This window comes from Brachyistius frenatus, unplaced genomic scaffold (assembly GCF_029030835.1).
Source record: "Brachyistius frenatus isolate BFR_SWC_R1_liver_20210118 unplaced genomic scaffold, ASM2903083v1 Contig_215, whole genome shotgun sequence".
Lineage (NCBI taxonomy): Eukaryota > Metazoa > Chordata > Actinopteri > Embiotocidae > Brachyistius > Brachyistius frenatus.
The window spans coordinates 52,292-67,172 of NW_027210814.1; the positions used below are offsets into that span (position 1 = coordinate 52,292).

The 14,881-nt window shown below is 38.7% G+C and overlaps 2 protein-coding genes across 2 annotated transcripts; both read right to left on the reverse strand.

The window, feature by feature from the left end:
• Positions 1 to 3,154: 3,154 nt before the first annotated feature.
• On the reverse strand, positions 3,155 to 4,108 carry LOC138633312 (regulator of G-protein signaling 21-like). Its single transcript, XM_069719475.1, has 4 exons — positions 4,076 to 4,108; positions 3,787 to 3,871; positions 3,540 to 3,706; positions 3,155 to 3,331 (listed from the first exon to the last, which is right to left on the reverse strand). Exons 1-4 carry the CDS (start codon positions 4,106 to 4,108, stop codon positions 3,155 to 3,157), a joined length of 462 nt encoding a protein of 153 aa, XP_069575576.1.
• Positions 4,109 to 8,652: 4,544 nt separating this feature from the next.
• rgs18 (regulator of G protein signaling 18) lies at positions 8,653 to 13,834 on the reverse strand. The gene is made up of 5 exons (XM_069719496.1): positions 13,524 to 13,834; positions 12,946 to 13,050; positions 12,709 to 12,770; positions 11,971 to 12,137; positions 8,653 to 10,565 (listed from the first exon to the last, which is right to left on the reverse strand). The coding sequence occupies exons 1-5, from the start codon at positions 13,643 to 13,645 to the stop codon at positions 10,305 to 10,307; spliced, it is 717 nt and encodes a 238-aa protein (XP_069575597.1). The 5' UTR covers positions 13,646 to 13,834; the 3' UTR covers positions 8,653 to 10,304.
• Between the last annotated feature and the right edge of the window lie 1,047 nt (positions 13,835 to 14,881).

Here is a 14,881-nt window from a genome sequence, read left to right on the forward strand (position 1 = left end):
TATGAATTGCTACATGGCATTCTTTTGTTTTTAATTTGCGCAATTCTTTCTTATGCAATTCTTTTTTTTATTGTGAATTAAACACACTGTGGCAGTCAACAATGAATACCATTGTCGTTACTGAATTTCTATAGGCATTATGCATCATTCACGTTCCTGATCTTCATACATGAAAACTGAACAATGTTTTGTTCATGATGGTCCACTTTCCAAATAAAGTTGAAATGTGTTATTTGTAAAAGCATCTTAGCATCTACAAAGATCAAACATTTAGAAAATCGTCTTCTTTAAAGAGGAGGATTATTCATATTTCCTTACATCTCTCGTGGATTGATTTACTGCAGTTCTCCATAAACCACTAAAATGCCCCACTGATGGTTGAAGACGCATTTGTTAGAGGTCATTAACTAGAATGAAAATGACTCTCGTGGCTTTGTGGCATCATCAGTCACTGCCTCCCTGATTTGAGCAGGCCACTCTGAGGAGCAAAGGTGATGGAGACTTAGCCATCACTACCCGGAGTCTGGACCAAGGCTGCTGTGACACTATAATTATCTAAATGCTAAGATCAGCATGCTAACATGACTGTGTGTAGTAAGTGGTAAAATATTTACCAGTTTACTGTCTTAGTCTTGCAAGTTAGCGAATTTCATAACAACCATTATCCAACAGGTGATGATGACATTTGACTAGAAAAATCACGAATCTTTTTGCATCACTTGCAGATAGTCAATCACCACAGTTGGAAGGAGTTGTCCTCTGGGAACCTGAAATATACATGAAATGTTGAGATATTTCTGTCTGGAACACTGTAAGGAAAGATCAACCAACAAAAAGAGTAACTTTGCCTGCTTCAGAGTAAACACACTTCAGAGAACTTATTCTTACAGGGTTGCCTGAATTTTCATGTTGCCTTTAATTGACCATATCCTGATTTATTTGAACTCTCTCCAATTTAGTTTAATGCCTTCCTGCTTTTGCAGCTAAATCAGCCATTGTATTTAGTTTAATGTTTTCAGTCAATCACAACTAAAAAATTGAAACATTTTAAGGTAACTTTGACAATAGATGGAGGTATGATGTTTACTGTGATGCACACTGCTATTTAAAAGAGCTTAAATCTCATTTTCATACTGTTGTGAAACAACTGAAAACCATGAAAACTTTTAAGAACATGATATAAATGCATGGACTTAAACATGGGAAAATATTAATTGGATTCATAAATATTAACTATATGAATAAACTATTCAAAGTGCCTTTGAATCAGTACATCTTAATAAAGTTTAGACATTTATGTACAGCTTGAATGGTTAAGAAGCTGCATGATTGATTCAATTATGTATTAAAAAAAACCTTAAAGACATACAAGTGTTTTTTTGTAGACATAATGAGTTGCTCTGCAGATACTGCTTTGTGACATTGTCTACATTCTTAAGCATGTCTGACAGGAAATGCTTTCGTTAGGACGCAGATGTTGATGACTTGCTGTGATGACTCGAATTGTTATCTCATTTTCTTTATCAGTTGCAACACCCATCTGTGAAGTTCCTCCATCAACTGTTATTACTCTGAGAACCATAACTTTGCTCAGTTTCTGTCATTTTGATGTCTTCTTTACTTTCTGCATGCCACATCCTGCAGTTTTGCTAGGCCACACATTGCTATAATTCATAAATAAAGTGTACATTAAACACATGGATTGTCAAACACAATTTTTGCTTTCAGTACCCAACGGACTTAACCTTCCTCCCTCTGATGAGTGCAACCAGGATGGTTTCAACGAGAGGAAGTTGTGGTGACGTATCTGCATAACACAAGCGCAGCTTCTGACAAACTTATGCCTCTTAAAATAAATCCCCAGTACGTTCAGTGTCACCAACACAAACTAAGCAAAATGTTTGTCTAACGGTGGGCGGTCACATGGGGACACCATGTCGCGCCTACTTCCACTTTCCAAACACAAAAAAACACATCAGACAAGAAATACATTCAGGATGAAGTGTTTCACATTATTGTAATTAAAATCATGGTGTGGTAAGATGAATATTGTCTGTGTCTGTCTCTTTAGTGGATCTGAAAATTCTGTCCAAAACAAATGGAAAGCTTGCTTCATTGTGCTCTTTTAGATTTGCATCTTTTTGCATGGACTATTACACAAGCTTGTAAAATGCACCCAACTACAAAAACAAACGAAAGGTCACACAATAGTGCACCATCTTATACTATCTACTAGTGCCTATAACTCTACTCTCTAATTTTATTTTCAAGGGATAATGGGTGTAGTTAGACAGGATTTTTCACATCAGAGTCAGACTTTTTCATGATGAATGATGTCGCCTGGCAACATGAAACTAACTAAAGTGTTACAGAAAGTACAAACCCACAGACCTGCATCTGCCATTTAACTTGAGCCACAGTTGATTCATGCAGTTCCTCAGTGCACAAACATCTTCTGACTGCAGCTGAGACGTTGCGGAAATACAAAGTGAGAGGAAGTTTCACCTTAGTTGTACCTTGTCTATGTGGCGTAAAGGACTCTGTTGCCATCTGCTGTCAGTGTGACTGATGGCCGTATTACACTTTAAGGACAGTCTTCCCTGACAACAACAAAGCTGATTTGCATTACATTCAAAAGGACCACACCCAAGTGTCACTCCACTAAATATATTTTGTTTTAGTTAAGATATCGTGAAAGTAATGTAAGAACACAAAACCGAGACAGAAATGTAACAATATTTATTTGCATATGAAAGTTGGATTTTTCAGAACATATTAGTATTTATATTTCCATAATCAATTAGATGACGTGTTGATAATACTTTACAACAAAGGGATTCTGTTTATTGTTAACCTTATGCATTGGATGAGAGAAAATAGCTAATTATAGAAGAATTATGTGCACAATCTTTTTAAGGAGTTTTTTTTTTTTTTTACTTTAACATAATTAAAGAAATAAATTATAATACAAGCTGCAAATTGTCTTGAGCTGTCTACTGAGTCACACAGGTTGGGAAAAGCTACTATACTTAGGATCTGGATTTTATGGCATAAACCTGTTATCCACACTGAAATCAAAGAGTACTACAGCAGATCAGAGTTGGACAGAAGATTTCACAAGCATCTGTCTGAGAGGCTGTCAGTTTTAATACAGTCACCTTGAATTGGTTCTCCTCAGGAGTCCCTGATAGATGTCAGATTTTAGGAACCGTGGGTAACAATCCCTGGCCATCAGACTGTAGATGAGCTTCTGCGCTGTATCAAACGAAGTCAGGGTCGGCTGGGAGATGTTCTTTGTAATGTTTTCTCTGGTACCGCAGTCTATGTTGATCTGGAATCAAACAATATTGCCCAAGGACGCATTACAGCAGTTCTTTTCATCATCATTCACTGTAATGTTCAGCAGGAAAACAATGTGCGTGCACAAGCAAATGTCTGCAGTTTTACTTCCATAAAATGCATACATTTATAGCAGCTACTTTATTACTTAATTCAGATTTGAATCAACGACTCGTGTTTTATGGCCTGCAGTCGTTTACCTGTCGGGGTGCTTCTGAGAAAACAAACTCTGAGTAGATCCTGTTGGCAGAGGAGATCATCTCTGGGACCGCCTTGATTTTTTTGTACTCCTCACAGGCAAGCCAAAACAGTATGTTCTCCTCGCTGTACTCGGACTTCAGGAACTCCCGGAAAGCTATCTGTCCAGCTGTAAATCACAAGTGACAGTCAGCAGTAAGCCTGCACATACAGTGAAATATGTACACGAGCAGAAGAAGACACTCTCACCTTTACAACTGAGGACTTTGTCCACAGACTCACTCCAAGTCTCAACATCCCCCAGTGGATCCTTGGGAAAGCAACACAATCTACCCTTGAAAAGAGCATCAAGATCTATGACTAGCCCAGTTATCTGTGAACTCCACATCACTTGCAAACCAAATTGCCAGTTCACATGTATATCGTGTGAAATGTTTGGACCTGTAAACATCCAATTTAATGCACTGAGCACCTGAGAGGAAGCTCCCATCAAAACAAGCACCTTTCAGAAATAGACACAATCCAAAATGAGACTTACAGTGAGTGAAAAGCTCTCTGGTATTTTCCACATGGCTGCAGTAAGCTGTTGTCTGCTGAAAATGGTAAAGGCCCAATAATCAAATATGCAGTAACTCACTTTATCGCCATCTCCTCGTCCTCTACAAAGGGAGACAGAGATAAGATCCTGCCAGACTGAAGATTGGGTTGTGATTGTTGGGAAATGAGAGAGTCAAGTGACTGAACACATCTAAATGACCGCCTAACATGAATGGAATATATGGAAATCTGTATGCAAAGTGTTGTTGTTGGGTGAGACAGGGCATCCTTCGATGTTCAAGGAAGAGAGAGCCTGACTGTGATTTAAGTTGACCTCATCTGTTGATCAAAGCGGGGATCATTGTGCACGTGAATATGAGAGAGAGTTTATAGAATAAATAGATAGATAAATAAGGGATCAAAATTATTTAACAAGTGAATTTATGAGGATCAAAACATTATTTTGATCCTCATAAATTATAATAAATAGTAAATAACTATTTACATAACAGTAAATAATGTTCAAGAACAATAATTCAGTTTTTTTTAATGAGTGTGATTGGGAATTAGGACCTTAGAGTACCAAGTATCAAATTCAGAAAAGATTTAACCAAAGCAACAAGCGATGGTCAGGAAACTCCCAGATCAGAGACTGACCATAAGCAAATAGCCATAAACAAATTCACCATTAAGGAAAAGGCCCATCATCCTTCCATTTGCATATTAGGAGAATTACTTATGTGACAAAACCATAAACAGGCACTGATTTATTAATATGGCTCATACAGAAGTGCGCTATGTTCGTGGAGTCAATCTCTGGTCAAAATCTGTGCTGAAAATGAGAAAATTAAAGCTAAATGCTAACACTTACATCGCATGCGCTTAATGATAACCTTATACATCTACTCCACTACAGTTATTCAAAACTAAATTCTCATGTATTGTTATAAATTAAGCTACCCAGTTTATAAAGAAGCTAGAATTAGCCCTCACCTTTCCAGCTGCCACATTAAAGTAATTATATAATATAAATAATAATGAAGCTGCTGATTCTACATGAGTACTTTTACTTTTTGTACTTTGTCTTTGTATTCATGTAAAAAGTAAATAGAGAATATTTATACACTGTTGTGTGGTTCTGAATGCTCTGTTAAGGCTGGTGGGAACTATAAGAAAAGATGCTGTACAAAAGTTCAGCAAAAATATCAGTATGAGTACAGTTCATTTTATTCGGGGTGTCAATGCGCAAAATTTCATAGCCACCCAACCAACAGCTGTCAAGACATGCCACACTGAGGAAACCTCATCCATAGCATGTGCCAAGACATCCATTCATATTTTACAAGATAAGCGCTGGTACCAGAGGGCCAAGGTGGAAGAAGTTGATTCTGTGAAGATGACAAAACTAAAAAAAATTCCCAATTTCTTCCCATACATCCAAAAGTTGAGGTGTTTCAGTTTGGAAGTGGCAGCCCAGGAGCGTTGCTGAAAACACACAGGTTTTTTTTTACATAAACGCTGCATGTATGTAATTTGATCAACCCTGAGGACAATTTCACATTGCCTTTTCTATTACGGAAAAAGTCTTGAAAAATGACCGTTGCACAAATTGGTTAAACAATTAAATTAGTTTTTCATCCCACACATTCAGCATGCGATGAACTACTGCTGGAGTCAGCAGCAGTTTTCATATTAAGTCTATTTCAGTTTTCATAAATGGACGTTTGTTACATTTTAAATATTTACTCTGTAGATTCTGCTGAAAGCAGAATGTGTGGCATACTTTACTTTTCCACAGTACATTTGACTTAATGTTTATAATAACATTTACAAACAGTATGACTATATATTCCTTAGACTTAACAGAGCTCAACACCAGGGAGATATGTTTTTTCTACCACAAAGCAGAGCACCAAAGAAAAGATCACGAGCTATATATGGAGAACTGTGTATGCATGTATCATTATAAGGACGATTTTACCTGTCCTGACTTACTTCATCAATTGGTTGGGATGTGATGGAGGCCAAACAAACCGAGAATGTAAATCACAACAGGTGATGGAAAACACCAGGGCTGCCCCTATTTGCATGTGTGGAGACGCAGCAGGTCGAAGAATTTGTTTGTCAAAAAAGGCACAGCCATGAAAGATTTGAGGGCTGTACTGAGGTGTGCAGTCTCTATGCATGCACTGCAGAGGATCAGGGAGGTTTTGTCTTGTTGAGATTTAGCCTTTCGTATTATTATGTCAAAAGTTATCCATGCACACTTGAGCGATCTCAGTTAATAACATCCAAGGACAAAGCCTGAAAAGGCTCATTTTGTAAAAAAGCTTGTTTTCATACTCAACACTCATCTACAATAAAATACGTGACGTCTCAGTGGTGATACAGCAAGTCGAGCTGCAGTTTCTCCAGCACACACAGGGTGGCACTCCAGCCCTCTACAGGCCTCCTCCCTCTACTTCTGTGTCCACTATTCTCTGTGACAGCCCTGAATTTGTCTCTCTTTGTCGGTGGTCCTGCTTACTCTATTCATTTGAACTTGAATGGGGTTTTAACTCTTCAGCTGAAGCTGCGTAAATCCCCGACGGCAGGGTGGAGATTAGTGCAGAGTGAAGATGTAGCAGAAAAACCCATTTCAAATAGATTTCAAACCTCTGAAAGTAATTCGGTACGCATGCTTTTGTTTATATCTCTTTCTCCTCCCTTATATCGTGGAAACATAAAGCAGCAGGGATCTGGAGAGGCAGCAAGTGACCCTCCTTTGTTTTAACCCAATGTCATGCCCTCAGCAGTGCATCTAAATTTAAATATCTGCTAATCCTTAAATCAATAATAGCAAAACTCTCAACGAAGAGTTAATAATAGCAAAACTCTCAACCAAGCATCTGGTTGATTTTATTGAAAAATACAATGAGAATCAGTTTGACTTTTTCTTTTTAAAACCTAAACTGTTGAAAATATAATTTGATAAACCTTTTTAAATGGTGCCACTAATGTGCAGTTGCTTTTAAAATCATAAGCAGATGTAGCAGTGATTGTTTATGGTGCATAGTTGAGGAAAAGTAGTTGATTTTCAGGTCGCCTCGGCAGATCAAGTCTAACTGTCAAGCTATTTCTTTACAGAAACGGTTTCAATGATATTTAGCCTTCAGCCTGCAGAGACTGTTCTTCAGCGTTATTTACTTCCCCTGGAAACCTGCCATGTGCTGTCTGATAAACATGCATCCACTTTAGGAATCAGGGGAAGTTGCCATTCTGCTGACATTTAACTGTCTCCTCTTTTTCCCTCTAAATATGCTACTTCAGTGGAGATTTCGTGTTTTAAGGGAAGACACAAACTCTCACCTTGATACTTCGAAACCGAACGTCGCCCTCTGTTTGCAGCTGCACTGAAATTTATTTTGGTCTGTCAATATTGTTGCAGGCCAAACGCATCAAGTGCAAATGGATTTATAAAGGGGAAAATTTCATAACTCAATATCTGAGCCTGCGAGTCAGCAAATCTCCTGCTAAATTTGGCTCACGTAGAGTCAGATAAAAGAACTTCTGAGATGGGACGAGAAGGTTCCCAAAATGGAACCTGTGGTATAAAAGTTTGGAGATCAGAGCCCAGGGCTACAAAACTACTGACAGACTTTGGCTTCGATTGAGCAGTGTATTAAAAATAACCTCGTTTGTTTGAGCAAATCTGTGTAAAACCCACTATTAGACACCTTACAACAAATCCCTTTTGTTTCCAACTCCTCTTAGACTGGCATTCATCTTGTTTTACGAACCTCATATCTCCCAGCAAACTGCTTTCTTACGCTATTGTTTCCCTTCAGAGGCGCCACAATACACCTTTAACTTGTGTATGATTTCAGAGGCTTTTTAGCTCAGACTGAGTTACAAATTTAAATACCAATGGGAGAGAAACACAAAATCTGCCAGCAAAGTCTTAGCGGGTGACTAATCTTATGCTGTGATGTATTTGGTCGGCCAGCTGAGCTTCTACTTTGTTAACAGACCATTACAATAAATCCTACACACACACACACACACACACACAATGCTTCTCTGACGTTTTGTGTGAGAAGACAGCAGGAACTGCAGTATTGCATGCTGCTGCCGTCTACATGGATGCATAATTAATGTGAATTGTGAGGTATTCACATTCACTGGAATGACAGTAACTTGGGGTAAGACGGACTTTAGCCCTTTGAAGGCTACTAGAAACCCTGACATCTTTGTTAATGAGCCAAAGCAGCCGTGTATATATACACCTCTACAGACTGGGATGTATGTTTTTCTGTATACATATTCAAGAGTTTGGGGGCGACAGTTTGGAATTAATATGTTTTGTCTTTGTAAGAAGTATAGCTTGTGCATACATATACAGTACTATGAATAATTCTACAGTAGTGGGAGTTGATAAGGTCTATTCATTTTTCAGTGATTTGGAATAGGGAGCTACACACAATCATAATATCCCCCACTGGTGTAATATGTACACATTGTGGCTCCATTTGTCACATTTACACGTGGTCCTTCAAACTAATTAACGTCACTAGAGAATTCATTGAAGCTGCTTTTATAATAAAGTGTTTATTATTGTACATTTACAACAGCAAGTCAACACATGATCACAGTAATACATAAATTATATTAGATGGTAGGAAACTGAAAAACAGCAATCATAATTAATTTAATGTGATATTAGTATTCAAATAAGATATATGCATTTTCTGTGTGTGAAAATGGGATGTTTTAATTCATAACAGAAATGAGAGATCTACAGTACATCCCTTGTTGAAGAGGTTTCAGTGCTTTCTCTATGGTCAGAGGCTGTCACTAAGTTAGTCTGGAGAGGTTTGGAAGGCAAAAGGGACAAAATCATGAATTCATTTTAATGAGATATGGCCCAATTATCTTAAGCGCCATATCAACTGCATCAATGTTGTATAAGGTGCTATGGCCGGACTGGAAGACAAAGGAATTGAAGTGTAACATGTCTGAAGTCGGTAGAGAGGCCTCAGTGTGGCTGCCTGTACGGCTGGCTGGATACTGTCAGTAGTGCCGCGGCACTTCAGCTGAGATCCGTCTGCAACTATCCCACTGTCATTCAAGTTTTGCAAGATTTGATAAAAAAAAAAAAAAAAAACACCAATAAAGGTTGAATCCACAAGCAGTGCAATGCCTCTGAGAAAAAGACCAAAGAGACAATGCTGCAGAGTAACCTGGTTTATATATGATAGTTAGAGAGAAATTTTTATTGTGATTATTTCAACACGACAGAATTTATTAAATGTATTCTTACACCTGACGGTTATCGGTGTCAGCTGTAATCCAGCTGTTTTGTATCATACATAAAGAACTTGTGTAAAATTTTGTCAAATATGCGTCTGAACTCTTGTCAAGAGTTAGATGAAAAGATTGATGTCACTCTGCATGCAGCTAATTTATCGCTAAACTGTATGATACATCCATCAGTCTACCAGAGGATAGTGTGTCAATGTCACGTTTTGCCTCCCTTAGGCGTGCAAAGTATACGCACGTATAACCGGGGTCAAAGAAAGAGGTCATGTGACAAAGTACAAAGATTTATAAAGTCCGAATAGGGATGAAGTCGGGGACGGTTGGCCGGAACAAACACTGAAATTTCATCTGAACAACCGGTGCTTGGGATCGTAAAAAAGCAAAAGTCAATGTAGATTTCTTTTAAGTATCATAATGTACATAATGTAACATGTTCATATAATGTATGTTAAGTAACTTAGATGACATACATACCGTTACTAGCATATCATACTTATTTTAACCCAAACCATGATCTTTTTGTTGACCGTGTAGTTTTGGTACCCAACTCCAACCAAAAGAGCCAGGGTTGCTGTTTTCCCTTGCTGCTAGTCTTAACGCTAAGCTAAGCTAACCAAAAACTAGCTACACACATACCACATGACAGGGGCAACAATCTTTTCACTTAACTATTGACAAAAAGCAAATAAATATGTTCCCCAAAATGATCCTTTGAATGATTATTGCATGTCAATTATTGTGGTGCTGTGCATGTGGCGTAATCCACTGTGACCACCGTGGTAATAAAAAACATAATGCACTCTGCAGAAGCAAACCTGTGGATAATGGATCTCTGCACCACACATTACGTTTCAATAATTGTGCGGCAAATCTCGGATCATCTCCTGCATAATAATCCATTTCACAGAGTTAAAGCTAATACGCCTGCAATGTTACAACTGCCAGCCTGAGGGATCAGTTGTGGCCTCTCCCCTCTCGTTGAACACACAGGAGCGTGACCTTCTGCGAAACATGGTGGCTCCGGGGCCTTTCCTCCTGGTGAGACGCAGATAAATGTCAGAGTGCAGGAACCTGGCGTAGGAGTCCTTTTTCATCAGGCTGTAGACTTTCATCTGGGCTGCTTCAAAACAGCTTTTTGTGGGCTTAGCTATGTTCTTCTGGATGGCCATCTTGGTGTTATAATCAATGTTGACCTGAGTGAAAGGAAATGAGGACATAATGAAAAGACACACTTACATTTATTCTTAAACAAACATGTAGATGTGATTTTGCCCACTTTCATCTCAACCTGAATGCATGAGTTTGCTATTCTTATGCCTTCTATGGTGAATTTGAACAACCCAATAGAAAATAGGTTGGAGGAAGGCCCTTGTTACTGACTGAGAAAACATCAATCAGCTATGAGAAGAGAGGGGAAACCCTGGAATCCACAGTGAGAACAGTGTCAAGTAGAGTCATTTGAAACATGACACCAAATATAAGTCCATTTCAGACTGTTAATATGCTTATTCTTTGCTCTCTTTTGAAATTAGTATTCCTCAACCTGCTTCAGAGGATCTCTCCATAACGACACAAACATTGACTAAAGATTCTTGGATTTAATAGTTGTTTTTAAAGGTGAGTCAGGTGAATCAAAGCAAAAATCGGCCTTATTTATAACCCTGCTTTCTTGATGATGATAAATAATGAGACTTGCGGGACTCGGTGTTATTAACAACACCATGTGAACTTAAGATAGTTTGAGTCACTGACGTACATCAGCTTATATACGATCACAGATTCAGGTCTTAATTTTTTGGCTCCGAGTTTTTGAATAAGTAAACAAAAACAAAAAAATGCATTGTCATATTTATGGGGATTACAGATTGTGAATTCTTTTTCCACAATATTTTTCCCCTTCAAAGACAAACAGTGGTGAACTTTGTAATTTACTAACAACTCTAATAATATTCATGTATATGAAGCTGTGTATCTTTCACCATACATTCATTTACATTAATATCTCCCTGCATATCACTCAAGATGTTCTATGCAATAATGCCACTGCAGCATGTGCAAAAAAAAAGCCTCTCTCATATTTACATATGCATTCATCTTTGACTGAGAGTGTGTGGGAGATGCTCTCTCCACTTCTGCAGTGGAATTTCGAAACCTCAAACCAGACACCAAACTCTGTGACGGTCAGGTGTGCTGCAGGCCCTGGAAGTATATCAGATGGTGCTGGTCGCACGGTCGCATGGTTGCAAAGTTAGTGGAAACCTTTTAAAACCGCAACTGTCTCGCACAGAAATAACCCTAACTGCTTTGCAGGGGTGCATGCACTACATGCATGACCTCAGCTTGAGCTGCTGCTCCTAACGGTTGTTCACAAAGGTCAGCCTGCTGCCGGCTCATGACTATGCAGAGCTTTGGAGTTTGCCCACCGTTATTTTTATTACAATAACATAAATATTTCAAACCTCCAGCAGCCCTCAGTGGCAAATAGGTGGCCAAGAAAAATGTTAAACTGCAGGGGTTATTTGAGCATTTGCGGCTCCACTGTACAGAATTACATCCAAATACATCCATTTTGTGATGAATAAACATGCTATGTCATACCTCTTTCGGGCTCTCCGATTCAATAAAAACTGCATAAATATATTTGGCTTTGGACAGCAGCTTTGTTTCCGAATCGATGGTCTTGTATTCTTCACAGGCCAACCAGAACTCAATGTTTTCCTCGCTGAACTCTGTCCTGAGGAACTGAGAGAAGGTTTGCACCCCATCTGACGTAGACACAGAGACACACTGTTAGTTACTACCGTGACATTATAGCTGTTAAAGGACAGCTAACTTTGGATAAAATGACTCACATTCGAATGTGGTATGGGGAAATAGACTTTCTACAACTTTATAATCCCAAAGTCTGTAAAAATGGGACACTTGTATTGTCTAAACAGTTTAATCATATAGAAACATTTAATAGCTTAACTATAACTTTACAGAACTGTATGAACAGTATTATAATCTTCATTACATACTGTAGCGTTGGAGATTTTAACCATCCCCAAATGAGCACACATGGTGGTTTACAGTGTTTCAATGTGGCACTAAAATGCAACTTCTGTGAATAGGGAGGAAGTTGCACAGTTTCTGTATTACTCCCTGAGCTAACAAACATTAAAAGATGTAGTGAAACGCTCAGGACTCTGTTCATTAACTATTTATTGCTTCGGGCACTCCCTTGCTGTTTACAATTCAAATAGAATTCAAATAAAATTGTTTGACAGCAGAAGAAACTGTTTTGGACAGAAAATCCACGCAACATTTTGGAAAAGTTTGGAGCATTAATCTGACCTGAGTGCTTTAGCAGTTCTTCAAAGGAGTCACTCCATTGCAACGCTGCCTCTGGTGAGATGCTGCAAAGTAAAATCAGAGATGCGGTCAGCTCTTTCCTAATGATGCAGCAAAAAAATATTCTGGATTCTCAGACGTCTGGATGCCATGTTTCTGTAAGTGTGTAATGAGTCAAGGAAATAGAGGTTAAAAATGAATAATATGGCCTGTATGTGTAATTAATGGGTTCTTCCTCACTTGCTTGATGTCGTATTTGTCTTTTTATGGGGACTGACGTTTTCATGAGAGCCTGACTTGGTGAGAAAAAGGCTTAGTCGACTCTTCCTCTCCTTGTCTTTCTGTCTGCAAACGAGGGAGAAAATACATCAAGTTCCTCAGACTGTCTGTATTTGCAGCCGTGGCACTATTCACCAAATCAGCAACTTATCACAGACTTTTCTCCTTAAATATACGTTTCTAAAGAGGTTTACACGATGCACAATCACTTACACAACATCTTTGCGGTACAGTACGAATTGCAAGAAGTCATGTACACTGACGTTTTAACAAAAAGCCAGCAGAAACTCATCAGGAAAGACAGCAGCTTTTTCAACTTCAACAACTTAATATAGTGTCAGCTGTGGTGGCATAGAGACATCACATATCCTTTATAATGGTGCTGATTAAAAGCAGACTTCTTGGTACAGAACCTGTTGCCTAATCTTCCTCTGGTGATTAAAGATGTACAGCTTAGATTTCTGAAACAATCCGCAACACTTGCTAAAAAATATGAAATTACTCATCATGTAAACATTTTAAATGGTTTAAACACCAACCTGCTGCTCTCGTCCTTCATCTTTGGTGGCTGCAAGTGTTCAGGACCAAGCATTTTGAAATATGCTTCCTCCTTTGGGGCCATGTAGTTGAATTGAGGAAATAGAAAAAGCAGCGTCTCCATGCTGTTCTGTCTGTATTTAGTGTGCAAAGCAGCAGGCCACAAATAGCTCTCTGAAAATATTTTAACCCATCATTCGACGAGCCCCCTCATCTTTTATAAACCCCGCTCTCATTTCATTTCCCATACCTGCTCCACTTCCTGTAATGGTGTAACTGCTTACTGCTAACAGCTCCATCGTCAGTGACACAGAAACCCCTACTGTGTTCAACATCCTGTCTGCTGTTTACTTCGAAATTTGAAAAAGACTGCTGGTTACGCTCGTTCATTGATTGGGTTTTGTAGCTTGTTTATTTTCACTTGAGTCAGTTTTGTGTCTTGATTATCAGAACACAGTTTTAGCCACTTCTGGCACATTGTAGGGGGATTTCTAAATGAATAATTCAGGCATAAAACAAACATAAAAGTGGTGCTGTTGTCTGAGTTTTTAGGGACCCTGTGGAGTTAGAATATCTGTAAAATATTATATTTATAATGTCTCTGCCAATGCAATTATGTGCTTGGTGTTGTATTAATAATATCAAGTTTGCTGATACACGTCTCCTCTAAGTTTGTTATCCCAGGCAATATAAGAGAGGTCACTTATTCTGCAATTTCACTTGTGTGGTACAAGTACAGCAAGGCCAGACACTGCAGAGATGGAAAGAATGAAATGTAATGAATAATAAACTGTGTCTGCGCTGAGTCGGGGCTCAGCTCTTTCCACAACATCAGAGCCTTAATGGAGAAAGACAAACTCATTGTGACACAGTCGAAAGCAACAGGGAATAGGTGCCTTTCTGGGGCAGATGGAGACAAATGTGATGTCTGTGTTAGAGAGAAGCTGTCTTTAAAGATACCAGCAGAGGACCCTCACCATGTTGCTCTCCTCCTGAGACCAAATAAATAAATGGATGACTTCCTAATTGACCTTAATTATCTCGTTAGACCTTGAAAGGGAAGTCAAGACATGCCATTAGGCGTTTTCAGTTTGGAGCCGATAAACTCTCTGACTCCTCACACCTTGTGGTATCAACCAACAATCATGAGATCAGAAATTCAGCTAATTGGTGCCTCCAAAGCAGGTGAAGGTTATAAAAAGATATCAAAGTGCTTCCAGCTTGCAATTTCTACAGTTGGAAATGTCATTAAGAACTGTCATTAAGGAGAAGTGTGGTAGCCTATATTGCTCACAGCTCCACTTGTTGCTATATGCCACCATTAAGGGCGGATCAATCAGCGACCAGTGGGGATGGTAAA

Coding starts and splice junctions, on each gene's coding strand:
- rgs18 (XM_069719496.1), bottom strand. CDS start 13,645: ATGGAGACGCTGCTTTTTCTATTTCCTCAATTCAACTACATGGCCCCA. Junction 12,138..12,708: donor AGAACTGCTAAAGCACTCAG/GTCAGATTAATG, acceptor TGTCTACGTCAG/ATGGGGTGCAAACCTTCTCT. Junction 10,566..11,970: donor AATCGGAGAGCCCGAAAGAG/GTATGACATAGC, acceptor CCTTTCACTCAG/GTCAACATTGATTATAACAC.
- LOC138633312 (XM_069719475.1), bottom strand. CDS start 4,108: ATGTGGAAAATACCAGAGAGCTTTTCACTCACT. Junction 3,872..4,075: donor CAGAGAGCTTTTCACTCACT/GTAAGTCTCATT, acceptor GCTCTTTTCAAG/GGTAGATTGTGTTGCTTTCC. Junction 3,332..3,539: donor TCTCAGAAGCACCCCGACAG/GTAAACGACTGC, acceptor GTTTGATTCCAG/ATCAACATAGACTGCGGTAC.